Source organism: Watersipora subatra, chromosome 3 (genome assembly GCF_963576615.1).
Source record: "Watersipora subatra chromosome 3, tzWatSuba1.1, whole genome shotgun sequence".
Lineage (NCBI taxonomy): Eukaryota > Metazoa > Bryozoa > Gymnolaemata > Cheilostomatida > Watersiporidae > Watersipora > Watersipora subatra.
Window position 1 is genome coordinate 42316037 of NC_088710.1, and position 15358 is coordinate 42331394.

The 15358-nt window shown below is 38.1% G+C and overlaps 1 protein-coding gene across 1 annotated transcript in view; it reads right to left on the reverse strand.

Moving 5' to 3' along the window:
* The window catches only part of LOC137391431 (multidrug resistance-associated protein 1-like), a 72605-nt gene that overhangs the window by 48206 nt on the left and 9041 nt on the right, over window positions 1-15358 (reverse strand). The window contains exons 3-6 of the mRNA XM_068077904.1: window positions 12684-12860; window positions 9844-9969; window positions 8450-8587; window positions 793-903 (exon numbers count right to left, since the gene is read on the reverse strand). Coding sequence (XP_067934005.1) covers window positions 793-903; window positions 8450-8587; window positions 9844-9969; window positions 12684-12860 — 552 coding nt within the window. The remainder of the gene's footprint in view (window positions 1-792; window positions 904-8449; window positions 8588-9843; window positions 9970-12683; window positions 12861-15358) is intronic.

Here is a 15358-nt window from a genome sequence, read left to right on the forward strand (position 1 = left end):
ATGCAAAAATAAAGGTATGGCGTATAAAGGTATGGCGTATGAAGGTATGGCATATAAAGGTATGGCGTATAAAAGGATGGCGAAATAAGGTATACGTTATACCTTTATAAGGAATAACGTACACCTTATAAAGGTATAATGTATACCTTATAAAGGTATACGTTATACCTTATGGAGGTATAATGTATACCTTATGGCGAATGTTCTGAACTAATTTAGTCTACGCTGACACAGACTCCTGTGTTGACTGGTCATCGCATGATTTTGAAGACATTTAAGTATTTGCATCTGGGGGCACTATTATCTTCAAATGCACTTTCCCTTGTTATAAAAGTCTCCTCTACAATATATCCTTTCAGAAGGAAAGTTGAAAAGGACTGCTGAAACCAAATCTAAAAGTGTAACCACTATAAAAGTGTAACCACTAACAACAGTAACCCCTATACAATTTAGTATACTAACAACAGTAACTACTATACAATGTAGTATACTAACAACAGTAACAACTATACAATGTAGTATACTAACAACAGTAACTACTATACAATGTAGTATACTAACAACAGTAACTACTATACAATGTAGTATACTAACAACAGTAGCTACTATACAATGTAGTATACTAACAACAGTAACTACTATACAATGTAGTATACTAACAACAGTAACTACTATACAATGTAATATACTAACCTCAGTAGCTACTAGACAATGCAGTATACTAACAACAGTCACTACTATACAATGTAGTATACTAACAACAGTAACTACTATACAATGTAGTATACTAACCTCAGTAGCTACTATACGAGGGTTGGGCACAAAAGTGAGAGCCAGTTGTAGAAGCACGAGTACGTAGTGGATGATGAAGGTAGAAAGTCTAAATTGATCTTCTATCTTGCCCTGGAAGATCCATACAATCACAGTCATGAATCAATGGCGAGTTAGCAGAAGACTCAACCATGTTTCACTTCTAAATATCTGTGTATCAATATCACACTTTTATTATTAACCCTTAGTTGGTTAGCAGAGCTATCAGTGTTACTAATGTTGTTATCTTCCAAATGAAGTTCTGACCACCGGTCAACTAGCAAAGAACCTTTCACATCTCAGTTACATATTGTTGAAAATACTGATGCTATTCATCGGATGAAAGAAATGGTGGGTTTCAAACATATCTAATGAAAGTACAAACGTTGACAAGCTTGCTAATTCATTTCGGTTTGGGTGCTTTTCGAAATGCTAATTTGAACCATGGTATATGTGCTCACTGAACCTTTCCCATATTGTCTAAAGCTTCTTACATACATACATACATACATACTTCCACAGATACGTACTTGCTTTTCCAACTGTTTAATACATTGATGCATCAATATCTATAGATACAAAATCATCATTTTTCAAAATCTCGGCATAATGGGGAGACAGACGTCACACGCTGAAATGAACCATGTTACTGAGCGAATGAACGAGTGGCTGTCAATCAATTTGCAGACAGAAATGTCAGAAGGCCAAGAAATGTCAGAAGGCCAAGAAATGTCAGAAAGCCAAGAAATGTCAAAAGGTCAAAAAATGTCAGAAGGCCCGAAATCTAATAATGCTGATTATTGTTCTAGTGTAGGGTAACACACATCAGCAGTATTTCAAAGCCTTTAAAGTACATCATTGGCTTGTTGAGACAGCAACATACATAGTAGTCAGACAACCGGTTTGCCAAAAGCCACATCTTCACGGTGTGCCTCATTACGCCGGGCATGAGTTTGGTTGGTATAGACAGCGACTGACTGTTATATATTTTTATATATCTGCATCAATGAAAGTTAAAACACAAAACTATCAAAGCTATGATCTATACCGCAGCATTTAAAAACTTTCCCCTCGAATTCTCATGGTGTTTAATTGGAATAGAAAAACACTGACCCCAAAAACACACGAAAATGGAGCTTACAACTTGCACATGGAAGACAATAAGGTTGGCTACAATAAACTATTAGACTGCCTCTTTGTGTGGATATGGGCTGCTGAGATCACTACAGCTGCGAGTGTCTATTAGGCAATAAAAGGAATATTTTCAAAATTTTCACTAAAATCAATCAACAATTATTCTACCATGAAGGGAATAATTTCGATTAAAATAGTTTTCAAAGAAATCAAGCTTTTTTACAAAGCGTTTTACCAATCCTGAATGAGTAAGATATAATTCGCAGCAATTTGTCTTTCACCATTATCTCTGAGTTCTGGTCTAAGATATGCTACAAATAACTGTCACCGCTATCCCGCAGCCTTGACCTATGATAGGTTACAATTGACTGTCAGCGCTATCCCAGAGTTCTGGTCTATGATAGGTTGTATACAAAAAGTGAAGTCATCTTAAAATTGGTTGCCAACAACTTCTAACGTTTTTCCTTGAAGCTTCAGCTCAACATGGTTACAAGAGAAACAGCAATCGATGCCTGACACAGCAAAATCTTCATAATATTTATCCTCACAAAGCTATTAATGAGCAATTAAACTGGCACGGATACACTGATACATGGATACACTCTTTAGTATGAAGCTATGTCTGAATTGAGAGACGTCCAAACTACTGGTATAGAAAATGCACTAGAAATCTCTTCCACTTCTACATGAGAAGGTAAGACCCTTCTTGTATGCGGACTTCAAACGCTTGTCTCGTTACAAATCAGAGATCTACCAATTGATTAATGTGAAACTATATCAGAATGGAATGCAACCACTTGAAAAAAAAACTACATATATTTCATCGAAGTTCAACCAAATCATTGAGACGACTACCTCAGTTAGTAGACCGACCCACTCAATATTTGGAACCACAGATCAAGGTCTGGTAGTCTTTAGCCTATGAAAAGAGTATAACTGGATTTTACAGCTAGAACATGATTTATGTTCAGCTATGCACACACTGCATGTTGGTAAATGAACGCTTTTCAAACAGTCAGGTTACTAAGGCGACCAAAGAGCATCATATCGTTCTAACGGCCAGTAGCCAGGTCAGCCAGCCCTTTCACCTAAAGCTATTGCTATTTTAATTGCTATTTTAACTTTGACCTTGCTTGACATCAGACATCATGGGAAATACATGAAAGTGGAAGATCGCTCATGCTATTGTTGTCCTAATAAAATGATTGTATACAAAGCTTTCTAGGAGAGCTTAAAGATGTGGTTGCGTCAAAAATTCAATTTAATGAAACTAAGACCCATAAAAGGCTAAAACATCAGCTACAATTTGATGCCATTTTTGTCTTTGTAGACCAACCCTGTCCAGAGATATATGGCGTTTGAATGAGGCCCTCTTTTAAAAAGCTCACGTTCCAGCGGGTGCTTCTTTCGTGACGTCACAAGCAAGGTATCTGAAACGAAACCACGAGCGATAAATATGAGGTCGCTTCGTTAGCCAATCATGAGCGCGAAATCTTTATATAGGCCGTAATAAATGTTATCACTCGTAAAACGCGTTGTCTGAGATCTCGAAGATTCTCATCATTAGAGAATTCATTCTCATCGTTACTGATTCAACGCGTTTCAACAATTACTAAGTTATACATAGTTTTAAAATGGCTTCAAGTTCGAGCGACTGCGACTCAGAGTTATCTGAGCAACTTTTAGTAAAAGATTGGAGTAGACAGCCTATGGTCAAAGCTGACAGGCATCAGCTGCGTTTTACTGCAGAGGAAGACAGAATGGAGGTAAATTAACTTAGAGTCTTCTATACTTAAGTAAATGTAATATTTTTATAGTCATAAATACATATACTAATTAATAAAATGATAATTCTTTGCTATCTCCAATCATCGTTTCATAGCTTATTTGCCGTTTTACCTAGCTATATTTTTTTTCGAATTTTCTTTGGTAAATTAGAGTCATGATTACAAATTATTTTCACTCGTAGGAAGTGGGTAAAATCGATTGATCATTGCAAATCTTTAATTTCCAGAACCAAAGCTTCGAATCGTTGGCTTGGCATACTTGTGCCTTTATTAAATGTTTATTCGTTTTTAAAATTACACTCGCAATCTATTTAACTCCCAATTTGGAAGCTGTCAATAGATACGCTTTAGAATGACATATATAGATATGTAATGAATGACATATCTTTAATATGAATGACATATATTTATTGCATTTGTTTTACTGATTACAGGATGTTTATGTCGTCCCACCAGCCGAAAAAGCTTTGTCAGTGTGGAAACTGCCATAAAGGGAAAAGAGAGACTTGAATGCGTGCTGCATAAGCCATGATGTTTTGTTTGAGTTTGTTGCAGTAGATGAATTTGTCTTATTGTATCAGCTAATACTATGTGAGTGGCCACGACTTGATGAATATTTTTAATAAAAGCTTTATGCCGAGATGAAAATATTTTTGCTTGTAAAAATTATATAATAAAATAATATTGTTGAAGATAATGCAAAACATGATTTGCAGAATATTGTAGTGAATTGGATATGGTATATGGATGTCCGCAAAACTGGAGAATGTGAGTTCAAATCCAGTTTGCAGCAGACTTCTCATTCTTAAAACTCTATCCCTGTCTATATTTTTTTCAAAGACGTGGCTTGCTTATTTCACTTCGGTAGTATTCGATAAGAATACTACTAGTAAGAAACTAGTAGAAACTACTATACTAATGATATACAGCCCGCCCCAAGAATAGGCGACATAATGTGGGCGGGACTTATGGGAGGCTGTATATCGTCAGTATGGGTAGCTGCAGAACTGAGCTGATACAAAGACCGCGTTTTACATAGTTGACTTGACAGAATTACCGTAGACCGGTAGAATTGGTAGTCGGTACCCAAATGTTTACACAACATTTGGAGAAAGTGAGTAGAACAAATTTTCAATTTTCATTATTTGAGGCCTTTGAAACATTCATAATAATGCATCTGTAGCAGGATTTAAAATTTTATTCTAGCCAGCATGAGCAAATACAAAATAAGATATATGCCAAAAGAGACGTAAGACTAGACTTTTATCGCAAATAGCCGATGTGAATACGAGAGATCGAGACAGGTTGCCTAACGCGTGACATCATTTTGGGCAAGTCTGGGCACGTTTTTGTGGCCTGAGCGTTTTTACGGCGATCAGATTTTTTCGGTTTCAATCTTCAAATATCTTGGCAATGCGATCGCGTATCACAACAAACAGCATATCAACTGATAGAGAAACAAAATGCTTTTTTTTAAGATCAACTTAAATTTGACGCAACCACATCTTTAAGGAATAGTATTGCAATAATTCTAGTGTCATTATAAAGGCCTGGCTACCCACGTTGATGAAATGCATAGCTGCTGCATAGCATAGACGTCTGCTGGGCTTAAAAGCTCTGCTAAGCTATGCAGCTACCCATAGCTAAACATTTCACTCGAGGTAAAGTGTTACACATTAACAATAGAAACTGTTTAGGTTCCAGACATGAACCAAATCAAAGAAAACAACTGTTTCAACATATTTAACTACATAAAGAATTATCTGAAAGCTTTCATAAGCAGTTTCAATATATACTAATGGTCTTGATCTACCTAGTAAAGGTGAGAATATCCTTGTCCATAGGTAAATTGCTAGTGGTTTGTGTGGAGCGAGTAAGCAGGGTTGCGTTCATAAGCAATGTGACCAACATGCGCTGGAAATTAATAAGATGAAATCAAGATGGCGTTGTTTAAAATGAACTATTTCAACCAATCACAGATGCATAGACATGTAGGGTTATCTCTGTCTATACTGGCTCCCTATTAGTCGATTAGTGCAAGTGTTAGAGTGTCGGTCTACCTAGCTGAATGTCACGAGTTAGTGTCAAGTTGAAATCAATCGTTTATCCTAACCTTTAACCCTGGCTTCGGACATATGGACGGACAGACACTACTATTATTACAGTAAATATGTTTTTGTAAGTTAGTACAGATAAATACAATAATTTTTCGTGTTGCAGCATAGACTTTGACGTCTAGAATAAAAGTAATAGAAATCAAAATTATTTTACATTGAATGCCTGTGTGATCGCTTTAACATAAAATTACTGTAATCATGAACGCTAAACCAAGTGAAAGTGATAAAAAAGAGTAAAGTTGTCGATACAAACCAGTAATAGTAAGGTTACTGTACAGTCATTAGACTAAAAGGTTATGGGGTTACGGACATCACAGAAAACCACGCTTTTATATGGTTATGAGGCAAAAAAGATGGCGGCACTCTTTATGCTTAGGCTCAGCCAACACCGTCATTTAGCCGTTTACATTTATGCTCTGATTTACAAAACAAATCAGGTTATGAGTCATCTCAAAACTGAGTCAACATCATAACTTGACTCCTAGCAACACATGAGCCTTAGCCTTACTAGCAATAAAAACTACAAAGATATACCATAAAGTTTGTACCATTCTAATAGTTCTCTAAACCATTATCTTATAGTTGGTGAACCTAAAATTAATGACAACCATTTTGTCAATAACAGACAACAAGCATTAACTTCCTATTTATATTTATAAAATCAAGTGTCTGTCTGTCGTATGTCGAGTGGGCGGTGAGAGATCATGACGCGTAAAGACTATACACACAATTATTCCAGAGCATGGCAAGGCGCCTGTAGGGTTTAGTGATAGTGCGCTTGGCTTCCGATCTGTGGACCATAATGTACGGGTTCAATTTTTGCCAGGCGCAATCTAATCTCCTAACACTATTAGCTGGCTTCGAACAAACACGGCTCTTATTATAGTAAAGAGTGAAATAACAGCTCAAATTACTCAACTCCATTGGGTATAGAAACTTAGCCATTGTCACCTACATACCTGCTACTGTTTATAAACTGTTTTAAATCTTGAATGAATGTGTAGCATAAGAAGTAAGAAATGTTTTTCAACAATTTCTGTTAGCTGTGCTTCAAGCTTTTAAATGTTTAAATTATGCATTTGCCTGTCACAAATAGATAAACAATTACCTTCATTTAAAAGTTAGAGCGGTAAATGTTGTATATGCTAATTAAAAAGAGATTTTTATTGAAAAAACCTTATTATTACCTGTACAACGCCAGGCATTCATCTAATAGATGTATAAAACAAAACTTCTCGTTTGGACCAAAAGTTGAGTCCGCCTTGCTATAGTGGATCAACTGGGAAGGGATTGTTTTATTAAGTGTTCCAAATGATGATAGATGCCTATTTATTCCAGCTATTTATACCATCAGAAAGTGAAAAATGGCATGACAATACCTTCCTAATTTAAAAAAGGTTTTATTTCCAAAAGCGCGAAGGGTTAACCAACTTTCCTATATTGCTTGAATATAGATTATTGACCTATTGACCCAAACTCGCATCATATTATAAATAAATATTCATCTTCCAAGCTAACTTATACTTAGGAAAGCCAAAATTTTGAACTCTTATTCTGAGATGGCAATGCAGAAAGGAATACATAAACTGAGACATAGCTAGCAGTACGTTACTCTAGCAGTACGTTACTCTAGCAGTACGTTACTCTAGCAGTACGTTACTCTAGCAGTACGTTACTCTAGCAGTGCGTTACTCTAGCAGTACGTTACTCTAGCAGTACGTTACTCTAGCAGTACTTTACTCTAGCAGTACGTTACGCTAGCAGTACGTTACGCTAGCAGTACGTTACGCTAGCAGTACGTTACGCTAGCAGTACGTTACGCTAGCAGTACGTTACGATAGCTGTATGTTACTCGACGCAAAAGTGAGGAAAAATGTGAACTGAATTGGCTTTCATACGAGTTAGGTCATACTTCTAGAGCCATTAACTGCCTATAGGGACTTTCGGCCTGGCCTCAGGCATCCATAAAAATTTGATGCCGTTTCTAACACGTGTCTCAAGGCCGGTTCACACTGTGTCGCCGTTTGTCAGCATTTCCCTTTCGGCGTTCGTCGTCGATTAGGTGAACCATGAATTGATGGCATCGACGAAGCATCACGGACACATCGGGAAAGTTTGCAGCGGTCAAACTTTCCCGATATTTCGCCGAGCATCGACAACTGCCTTTCAAATGTGAACCATTTTGGGAAAGGTAATTCACGGTTGCAGATAATGTGATTTATTCTTATCTGTTTACGATAGTCACTGCGGGACTAGTTTTTGATTTTAGCACGCAAAAACAAAAAGATTTTTTCGCGAAAATTAAAAAAAAATAAATGAAAACAGTACGTCACGGAGTACTTCCTGATGCAAACGCGGATGGATATGTGATAGTGTAAACATGGTCATCATCGACGATCACCGCAGTATTGCGGCATCAACGCCGAAATACGGCGATATAGTGTGAACCGGCCTTTAATGAGAGACCAGTCTACACCACGTACAACATCGTATTGTTTTTATTGCCACATTATAATGTGGGTACGAAACGGTAACGAAGCAAGTTTAACATTTTGTTGATAAGCAAGCAGACGCAGACATCTGTGGTGTACAAGAACTCACCTGGAGTCGAGCAGCTCGGATTTTGGAGTAGATTATGATTGTCCCAGTGAGTACGAGCAGAATCCAGTAAGTGAACAGGCCGAGGAAATATCTGCCACCCTTCTTCCTCTCAAGTTGGATGATGACTGCTGCCAGTATCTACATCACAAAAAAACTGTAGAAAGGCTGATTTTCAAAACGTTATCAAATCACAGTTTTACCTCGAAAGATTCCAAATAACTGCACATTCTCAATTTTCATAAAGTCAGCACATAGCTTGAGAACTTCAGACGAACAGCCTTTTCGAGTGCAATACAACAACTAGATCATTAGATAAAAAACTCTTGCATTTATCTAATGATTTCAATCATGTACCGATTCTGCACCTATGAAATGGGAAGCGATTATGGTCTTCAACCTTGATGACTGACAGCCTACACAGCTAGGCAGACATTGATATCATAGTGAGTAACAGACAGTTTTAGTCATGTCTGCATCATGACATTCATATAAAAATGCTACTAAGTATTTCAAATACTTAAATACTAAGAGCTGTAGGCGCGTAACGCAGTTAAAATATTTTGTATAAAATTCATATATAAAATATTTTTAGGCCGGCATAGAGAAATATCTCTAAGCATTATTGCGTTCTCGTCTCCAAAGTGTTCAAACACAGCTACACTAGTTGCGTGTAGCTTCAGGTCGGCAGAGTCTCATACCATTAAAAATGACCTCATAGATTACATAGTTTACTAGATCTCATCAGAAAGTATTTTCCTATCATTTGTGATTGTTTTGGATGTTTGAAGTGGTCTGACTGCCAGGATGTTTCAAGATTACACAGATAAAGCTTGGTCACGGCTAAAACGCCACTGGCATGGTTAAATCATGCAAGAGGCCTTAAACAAGTTTTAAGCTCTTTAGGGTTTTAAGCTCTTTAGAAGTTTAAGAATATTTTGTGATAGAATTTAAGTTTCTACTGTGAAGACGGTCTAAAGTGAAGACTAGAAGTGCGGATTAGAAAGATAATGAAGAATGGGTTTACAACTGTTCAGCGGCAATTCAAAAGTGTTTAGCATCGCTTTGTCGAAAATGAAACTACATTTAGCTGTTTAACTTTGATGTTGACTTTGGCGCTTTGCTAAAGCTTAAAGAATCGCAACCCAAAATTGAAATATATTATTCTATATTTGTAAATATTCAACCATAACAGGGCTCAGTTTTCTGCGCTTTCGCTTTGGTTGCTATGTTTAAATTTAAGTAACACCGTAGGACCCAGAACGGTTAACAAATTTGATACTTTAACAATTACCATAATGACAGCTACATAGAAAATCAGTGAGGCATCAAATAAGAGACAGAGAGCCAATGACAATCGGCCTACCAAGACAGAGAGCCAATGACAATCGGCCTACCATAGCGAACACTCTCAGTATGCCGGACATGTAATCTATCCCATAGGACTGGTAACCTCTTCCGATGTCATGTATCGTCCTGTACATATCGGCAAGGGGTGGTATAGCCAGGCAGATACACACAATCTACAAGTGTGACAAAACTTGTTAATAAACACTTTATATCCTTGATATGCCAATAACAATATATTGATACCAACATACCATTTATACCATTCATATATATACTCAGTGTCTGAAGTGGAGAGAGATTCTTGGGAGTAATCTCTGTCATGCTAGTTGTGTGAATATTTCACTTCATTCCGATTTTACCGCATTTAATAAAATATGAGAAATTTTATATGAGGGGGTACGCCTTTCAGGGATTTGTACTCCCACTAATTCTTCTTAGGGGTACGCTGTACCCCTGCATTACCCCCCCCCCCATTTCGAACACTGTATATACTAGATGAATGCAAGTCTTTGCATGAATAATAAAAAAGTTTTTACACAAAAAAATTATTTTGAATCAACATATACAACATTTACCATTCTAACTCTTAAATGACTTCAAGATTTGGAGTCAGAAAACTTAATCATTAAGCTACAGAGGATGCATTGGATTCATTGGGCAACTGGAGTCATTCAGACAGAATGCAATCAGTCATTACATTGTTGACAGTTATGAGAAAAGATAATTAGGCTCGCCCAAATTGTGGGTGTTGTTTAAGTAAAGATTTTAGTGAAAATCTAGTTTTCCAAGACTCAAATTCATTAGGTAATTATTCTATCGCCAGTGCAATGGCGAGCATCCTATCGCCAGTGCAATGGCGAGCATCCTATCGCCAGTGCAATGGCGAGCATCCTATCGCCAGTGCAATGGCGAGCATCCTATCGCCAGTGCAATGGCGAGCATCCTATCGCCAGTGCAATGGCGAGCATCCTATCGCCAGTGCAATGGCGAGCATCCTATCGCCAGTGCAATGGCGAGCATCCTATCGCCAGTGCAATGGCGAGCATCCTATCGCCAGTGCAATGGCGAGCATCCTATCGCCAGTGCAATGGCGAGCATCCTATCGCCAGTGCAATGGCGAGCATCCTATCGCCAGTGCAATGGCGAGCATCCTATCGCCAGTGCAATGGCGAGCATCCTATCGCCAGTGCAATGGCGAGCATCCTATCGCCAGTGCAATGGCGAGCATCCTATCGCCAGTGCAATGGCGAGCATCCTATCGCCAGTGCAATGGCGAGCATCCTATCGCCAGTGCAATGGCGAGCATCCTATCGCCAGTGCAATGGCGAGCATCCTATCGCCAGTGCAATGGCGAGCATCCTATCGCCAGTGCAATGGCGAGCATCCTATCGCCAGTGCAATGGCGAGCATCCTATCGCCAGTGCAATGGCGAGCATCCTATCGCCAGTGCAATGGCGAGCATCCTATCGCCAGTGCAATGGCGAGCATCCTATCGCCAGTGCAATGGCGAGCATCCTATCGCCAGTGCAATGGCGAGCATCCTATCGCCAGTGCAATGGCGAGCATCCTATCGCCAGTGCAATGGCGAGCATCCTATCGCCAGTGCAATGGCGAGCATCCTATCGCCAGTGCAATGGCGAGCATCCTATCGCCAGTGCAATGGCGAGCATCCTATCGCCAGTGCAATGGCGAGCATCCTATCGCCAGTGCAATGGCGAGCATCCTATCGCCAGTGCAATGGCGAGCATCCTATCGCCAGTGCAATGGCGAGCATCCTATCGCCAGTGCAATGGCGAGCATCCTATCGCCAGTGCAATGGCGAGCATCCTATCGCCAGTGCAATGGCGAGCATCCTATCGCCAGTGCAATGGCGAGCATCCTATCGCCAGTGCAATGGCGAGCATCCTATCGCCAGTGCAATGGCGAGCATCCGATGTGTAGTAGTTCAATGCGCTACTGAAGCATGCATATCTTAACCAATCGCCATTAAATATTGGCAGATATAAGTATGTGCACAATTATTACATAATATAGCGAGTAAGCCATATAGCATAGTGAATAGTATGCCTGTCTGCAGAACCTGGTTCTCGAGTTGAACTACAAAGCAGCTTTCTCATTCTTAAAACTTTATTGCTGTAACCGGACAAAGGAACAACAGATGAACTTACAGTTACATATATCGACTACTTAATGCCTGACATTAAAACATGTGCCATTCTTAATTTAAAAAGAAGGTGTTGGTTTATTTATGTGTCTCCGGCCAATGTATAATACAAATATTCGAAAGCTTGAGGCATAGCTTAACAGAAATTGTTGAAAAACATTTCTTACTTCTTATGCTCCACATTCATTCAAGATTTAAAACAGCTTATAAACAGTGACAGGTAGTGTAGTTGCCATCGGCTAAATTTCTTTACCCAATGGGTTTGGGTTTGAGTTACTCGAGCTAGTCTAGATCTTATGAACAAGTGTTTGTAGAAAAATCAGCTGGGAAAGATCAATATTAAAGTCACCAAAAGGAAGCTGCAACACCGCATTGCAAAAAAAAGCAATAAAAATTTTTTAAATAATAAATATTGCTATAAATAATAAATCTGAATATAAAAGGGTTCTCAAGGAGACTTGCAACCAACTCTACTTGTTTTGGCTTTGGAATGGCTGCCACAGTTATCGCTCTGGCATTCACCAATACTATACTTAGACACCATATACATCAGCGCCATGAAGCACCGCGGAACAACCAACAAACATCGCCAGTTTACTTTTGAACAAGATCAGTTGATCGTCCTAAAAATCGACTTAATTTTTTACATAAATCTAGACAGCGCCGAAATGGCCAACTTTTCTAAGCGGATGTGTCAAAACTTGAGGATAAAATAGATGCTACCGTTTGTACAGAAGCCAGCCAATGATTGCTGTATCCTCGCTTCTTGCTACGGCAGAGATGGTAGAGCCTGCAGGTTGATACTATCATGAGGAATACGGATGGAAAGATATAACAGGCAAGATGTTGAAAACATTCCGTAGTGTCTGGATAGGTCTGATGGTTCCATAACTTGGTTTCCTGAAACATACAATACACACTTACCGGTAACTGTGCTTTTACCAAACATCCTAACGGATAAGTATACTGTAGTCTCAATGATGTATCATAAAAAGTTTGAAGTGATTATGGGGCTGAACCATCTGACTCCCACATTAAACCCACAATGCAAGACAGTTTCTTACTATTATCATCGAACAAATTTCTTTCAAATATATATTTATGGAAAAAATACAGAGCCAAGATTTAAAAGATGTGATGGTAACGCTACAATCCAAGTCTAGCACAGGTGGCAGTTGACAATCGCCTCTCAGGTCTGTTGCTAGTATGTTAACAGGATGACATGTGAAGGTTTAAGACACAACGAAGAGAATGAGAGAAGATGGAGACACTAACTAGCTGCAACTTAACAAAGCTGTTACCTCATTAACATAAAATACTTTTCAAACTGGAGAAAAACTAGTTTTTAATCACTGCCCAAAATTAAGTACTATTCAAATGCGCTGAGAGCCACTGCCATAACATAGATTCAACATAAACTGCCCTCCCGCGGAGGTACTGAAGCAGAAAAAGGGCAAAGCATACCCTCAATAACATTGTGAGTAACATTGTGAGTGATTGCAAGGAATGCTTGCTATCTCAGCGATGTCACACATGATTCGACAAGCAGAGAGATACAAACATGGAACTGTTATAGAGTGATGTGACTTTAGAACTATCATTTAGACAAGCAGAGAGATACAAACATGGAACTGTTATAGAGTGATGTGACTTTAGAACTATCATTTAGACAAGCAGAGAGATACAAACATGGAACTGTTATAGAGTGATGTGACTTTAGAACTATCATTTCGTGCCCTATACACTTTATACTATAAGCTTTCAGCTAATCGCAGAATAACATGACCTTAAAAACTTTGAACGGGTTGCCAAAGATAAGCACATACAAATAGCGATAGGAATTAATGTATAGCGCTGATGGAATTAAAAATAATTCCAGCCACACCAGTGGAACAGCAGTGAGAAACTTCCTGGTAAAGAATCAAAATTTTTTGGACTAGTGACAATGTGTTCTGCATCTGTAACCCACTACACACTGTGACATTTCTATTAAAGTGATAGTAACAAATGTGAAACTCAGCAAGGAATGAAAAGACATTAAGGATGTTTTTGCTTGTAACAATATCCATATCTTTAGCATTAGATTTCATAGTCTGCAGGGGCTGCCCGTTTTCAGTGACAAAAATTTAACATGTACATGTAGGTACATTACTGCAATAGGCCTACAAATATTTTCGCTATTGAACTACAAAACAAACACGATTTAAATGTAAAGTATATACATGTACACTATACATAGACACAAAATGGGTTAGCTATCTGTGAAGAGCTCAAAGAGATACATTTAGCCAAACAAGTAGCTTAAAAACTGAGTAAAAACAAATTTATGATGTTCCCGCTTAGAGACCAACTCACTGATGATTTATCATGTTCCCTGTTAGAAACCAACTCACTGATGATTTCCGATGTCTAGACAGAAGCCAATGATTTAACATAAACATGTAGATATGCAGTCAAAGAGAATTTCCCATACCAGCTTAATCAGTAATGATTGAACTATGAATGGCGAGTAAACTGAAGATGTAGATCAGCTTGTCTTACAAATAAATATTTATCTAATATTTGTATGTCAATTGTAGGTCAAACAAGTGACTCGTAATAAGTGATCGGTGCTCAGGCTTACGAATGACAAAGTAATCTGGTCATACAACCTATGGGCTTGAAGCATTATACCCGAGTCAATACAGTCAAAGCTTGAGTTGGAATTTTGTGGCACAAATCACAATATTTCAGCAAATATCTGCCTCAACAGATGAAGTTATTTTTAATATACAACATTCAAAATTTCTTAAAATATTGCAGTTTTATAAGCAAAAATAAAAATACCGTAAAACCTCTATTTGAACATCATGGCACTATATTTTTCAACCCCTCCCCTGCAGTGACATTTAATCAGAGGTGGCAGTCAAATCAAGGGTGGCGGGATTTCTTTCAACCAGCTTGTCAGATTTTTGGAAAGATAAATTTAACCCATTTACTGGCAAAGCCATGCTAATGTTGCCTATATTTACACACTTCTTCTGGCGAATCAACATTGATGCCGTCAGCCTCAGTAATTTTTCTAAACCGTTTTTCTACTACATCGAAGTATCAGACTATCAAAAAAAACAAGGAACTACTTCAATTATAAAAATACTAGCTGTACAACCCGATGTTGCCCAGGTAATAAAAAAGTCTTTGGACAGAAAATTTATTTGTATTTAATATATATAACAACGTGTTCCCCTCTAACTTTTAAACTACATATCATGAGAGAAGTGTTTTGTCTAGTTGAAATAAACTAGGAGAGAAAATAAAAACAACTGTAAAGATTTTCAAACATTGTCCAGCAACTTTTAAACTTCATATCATGAGGAAAATGTTTCGTGCAGGTCAAATGAACTAAAGGTTGACTTGCA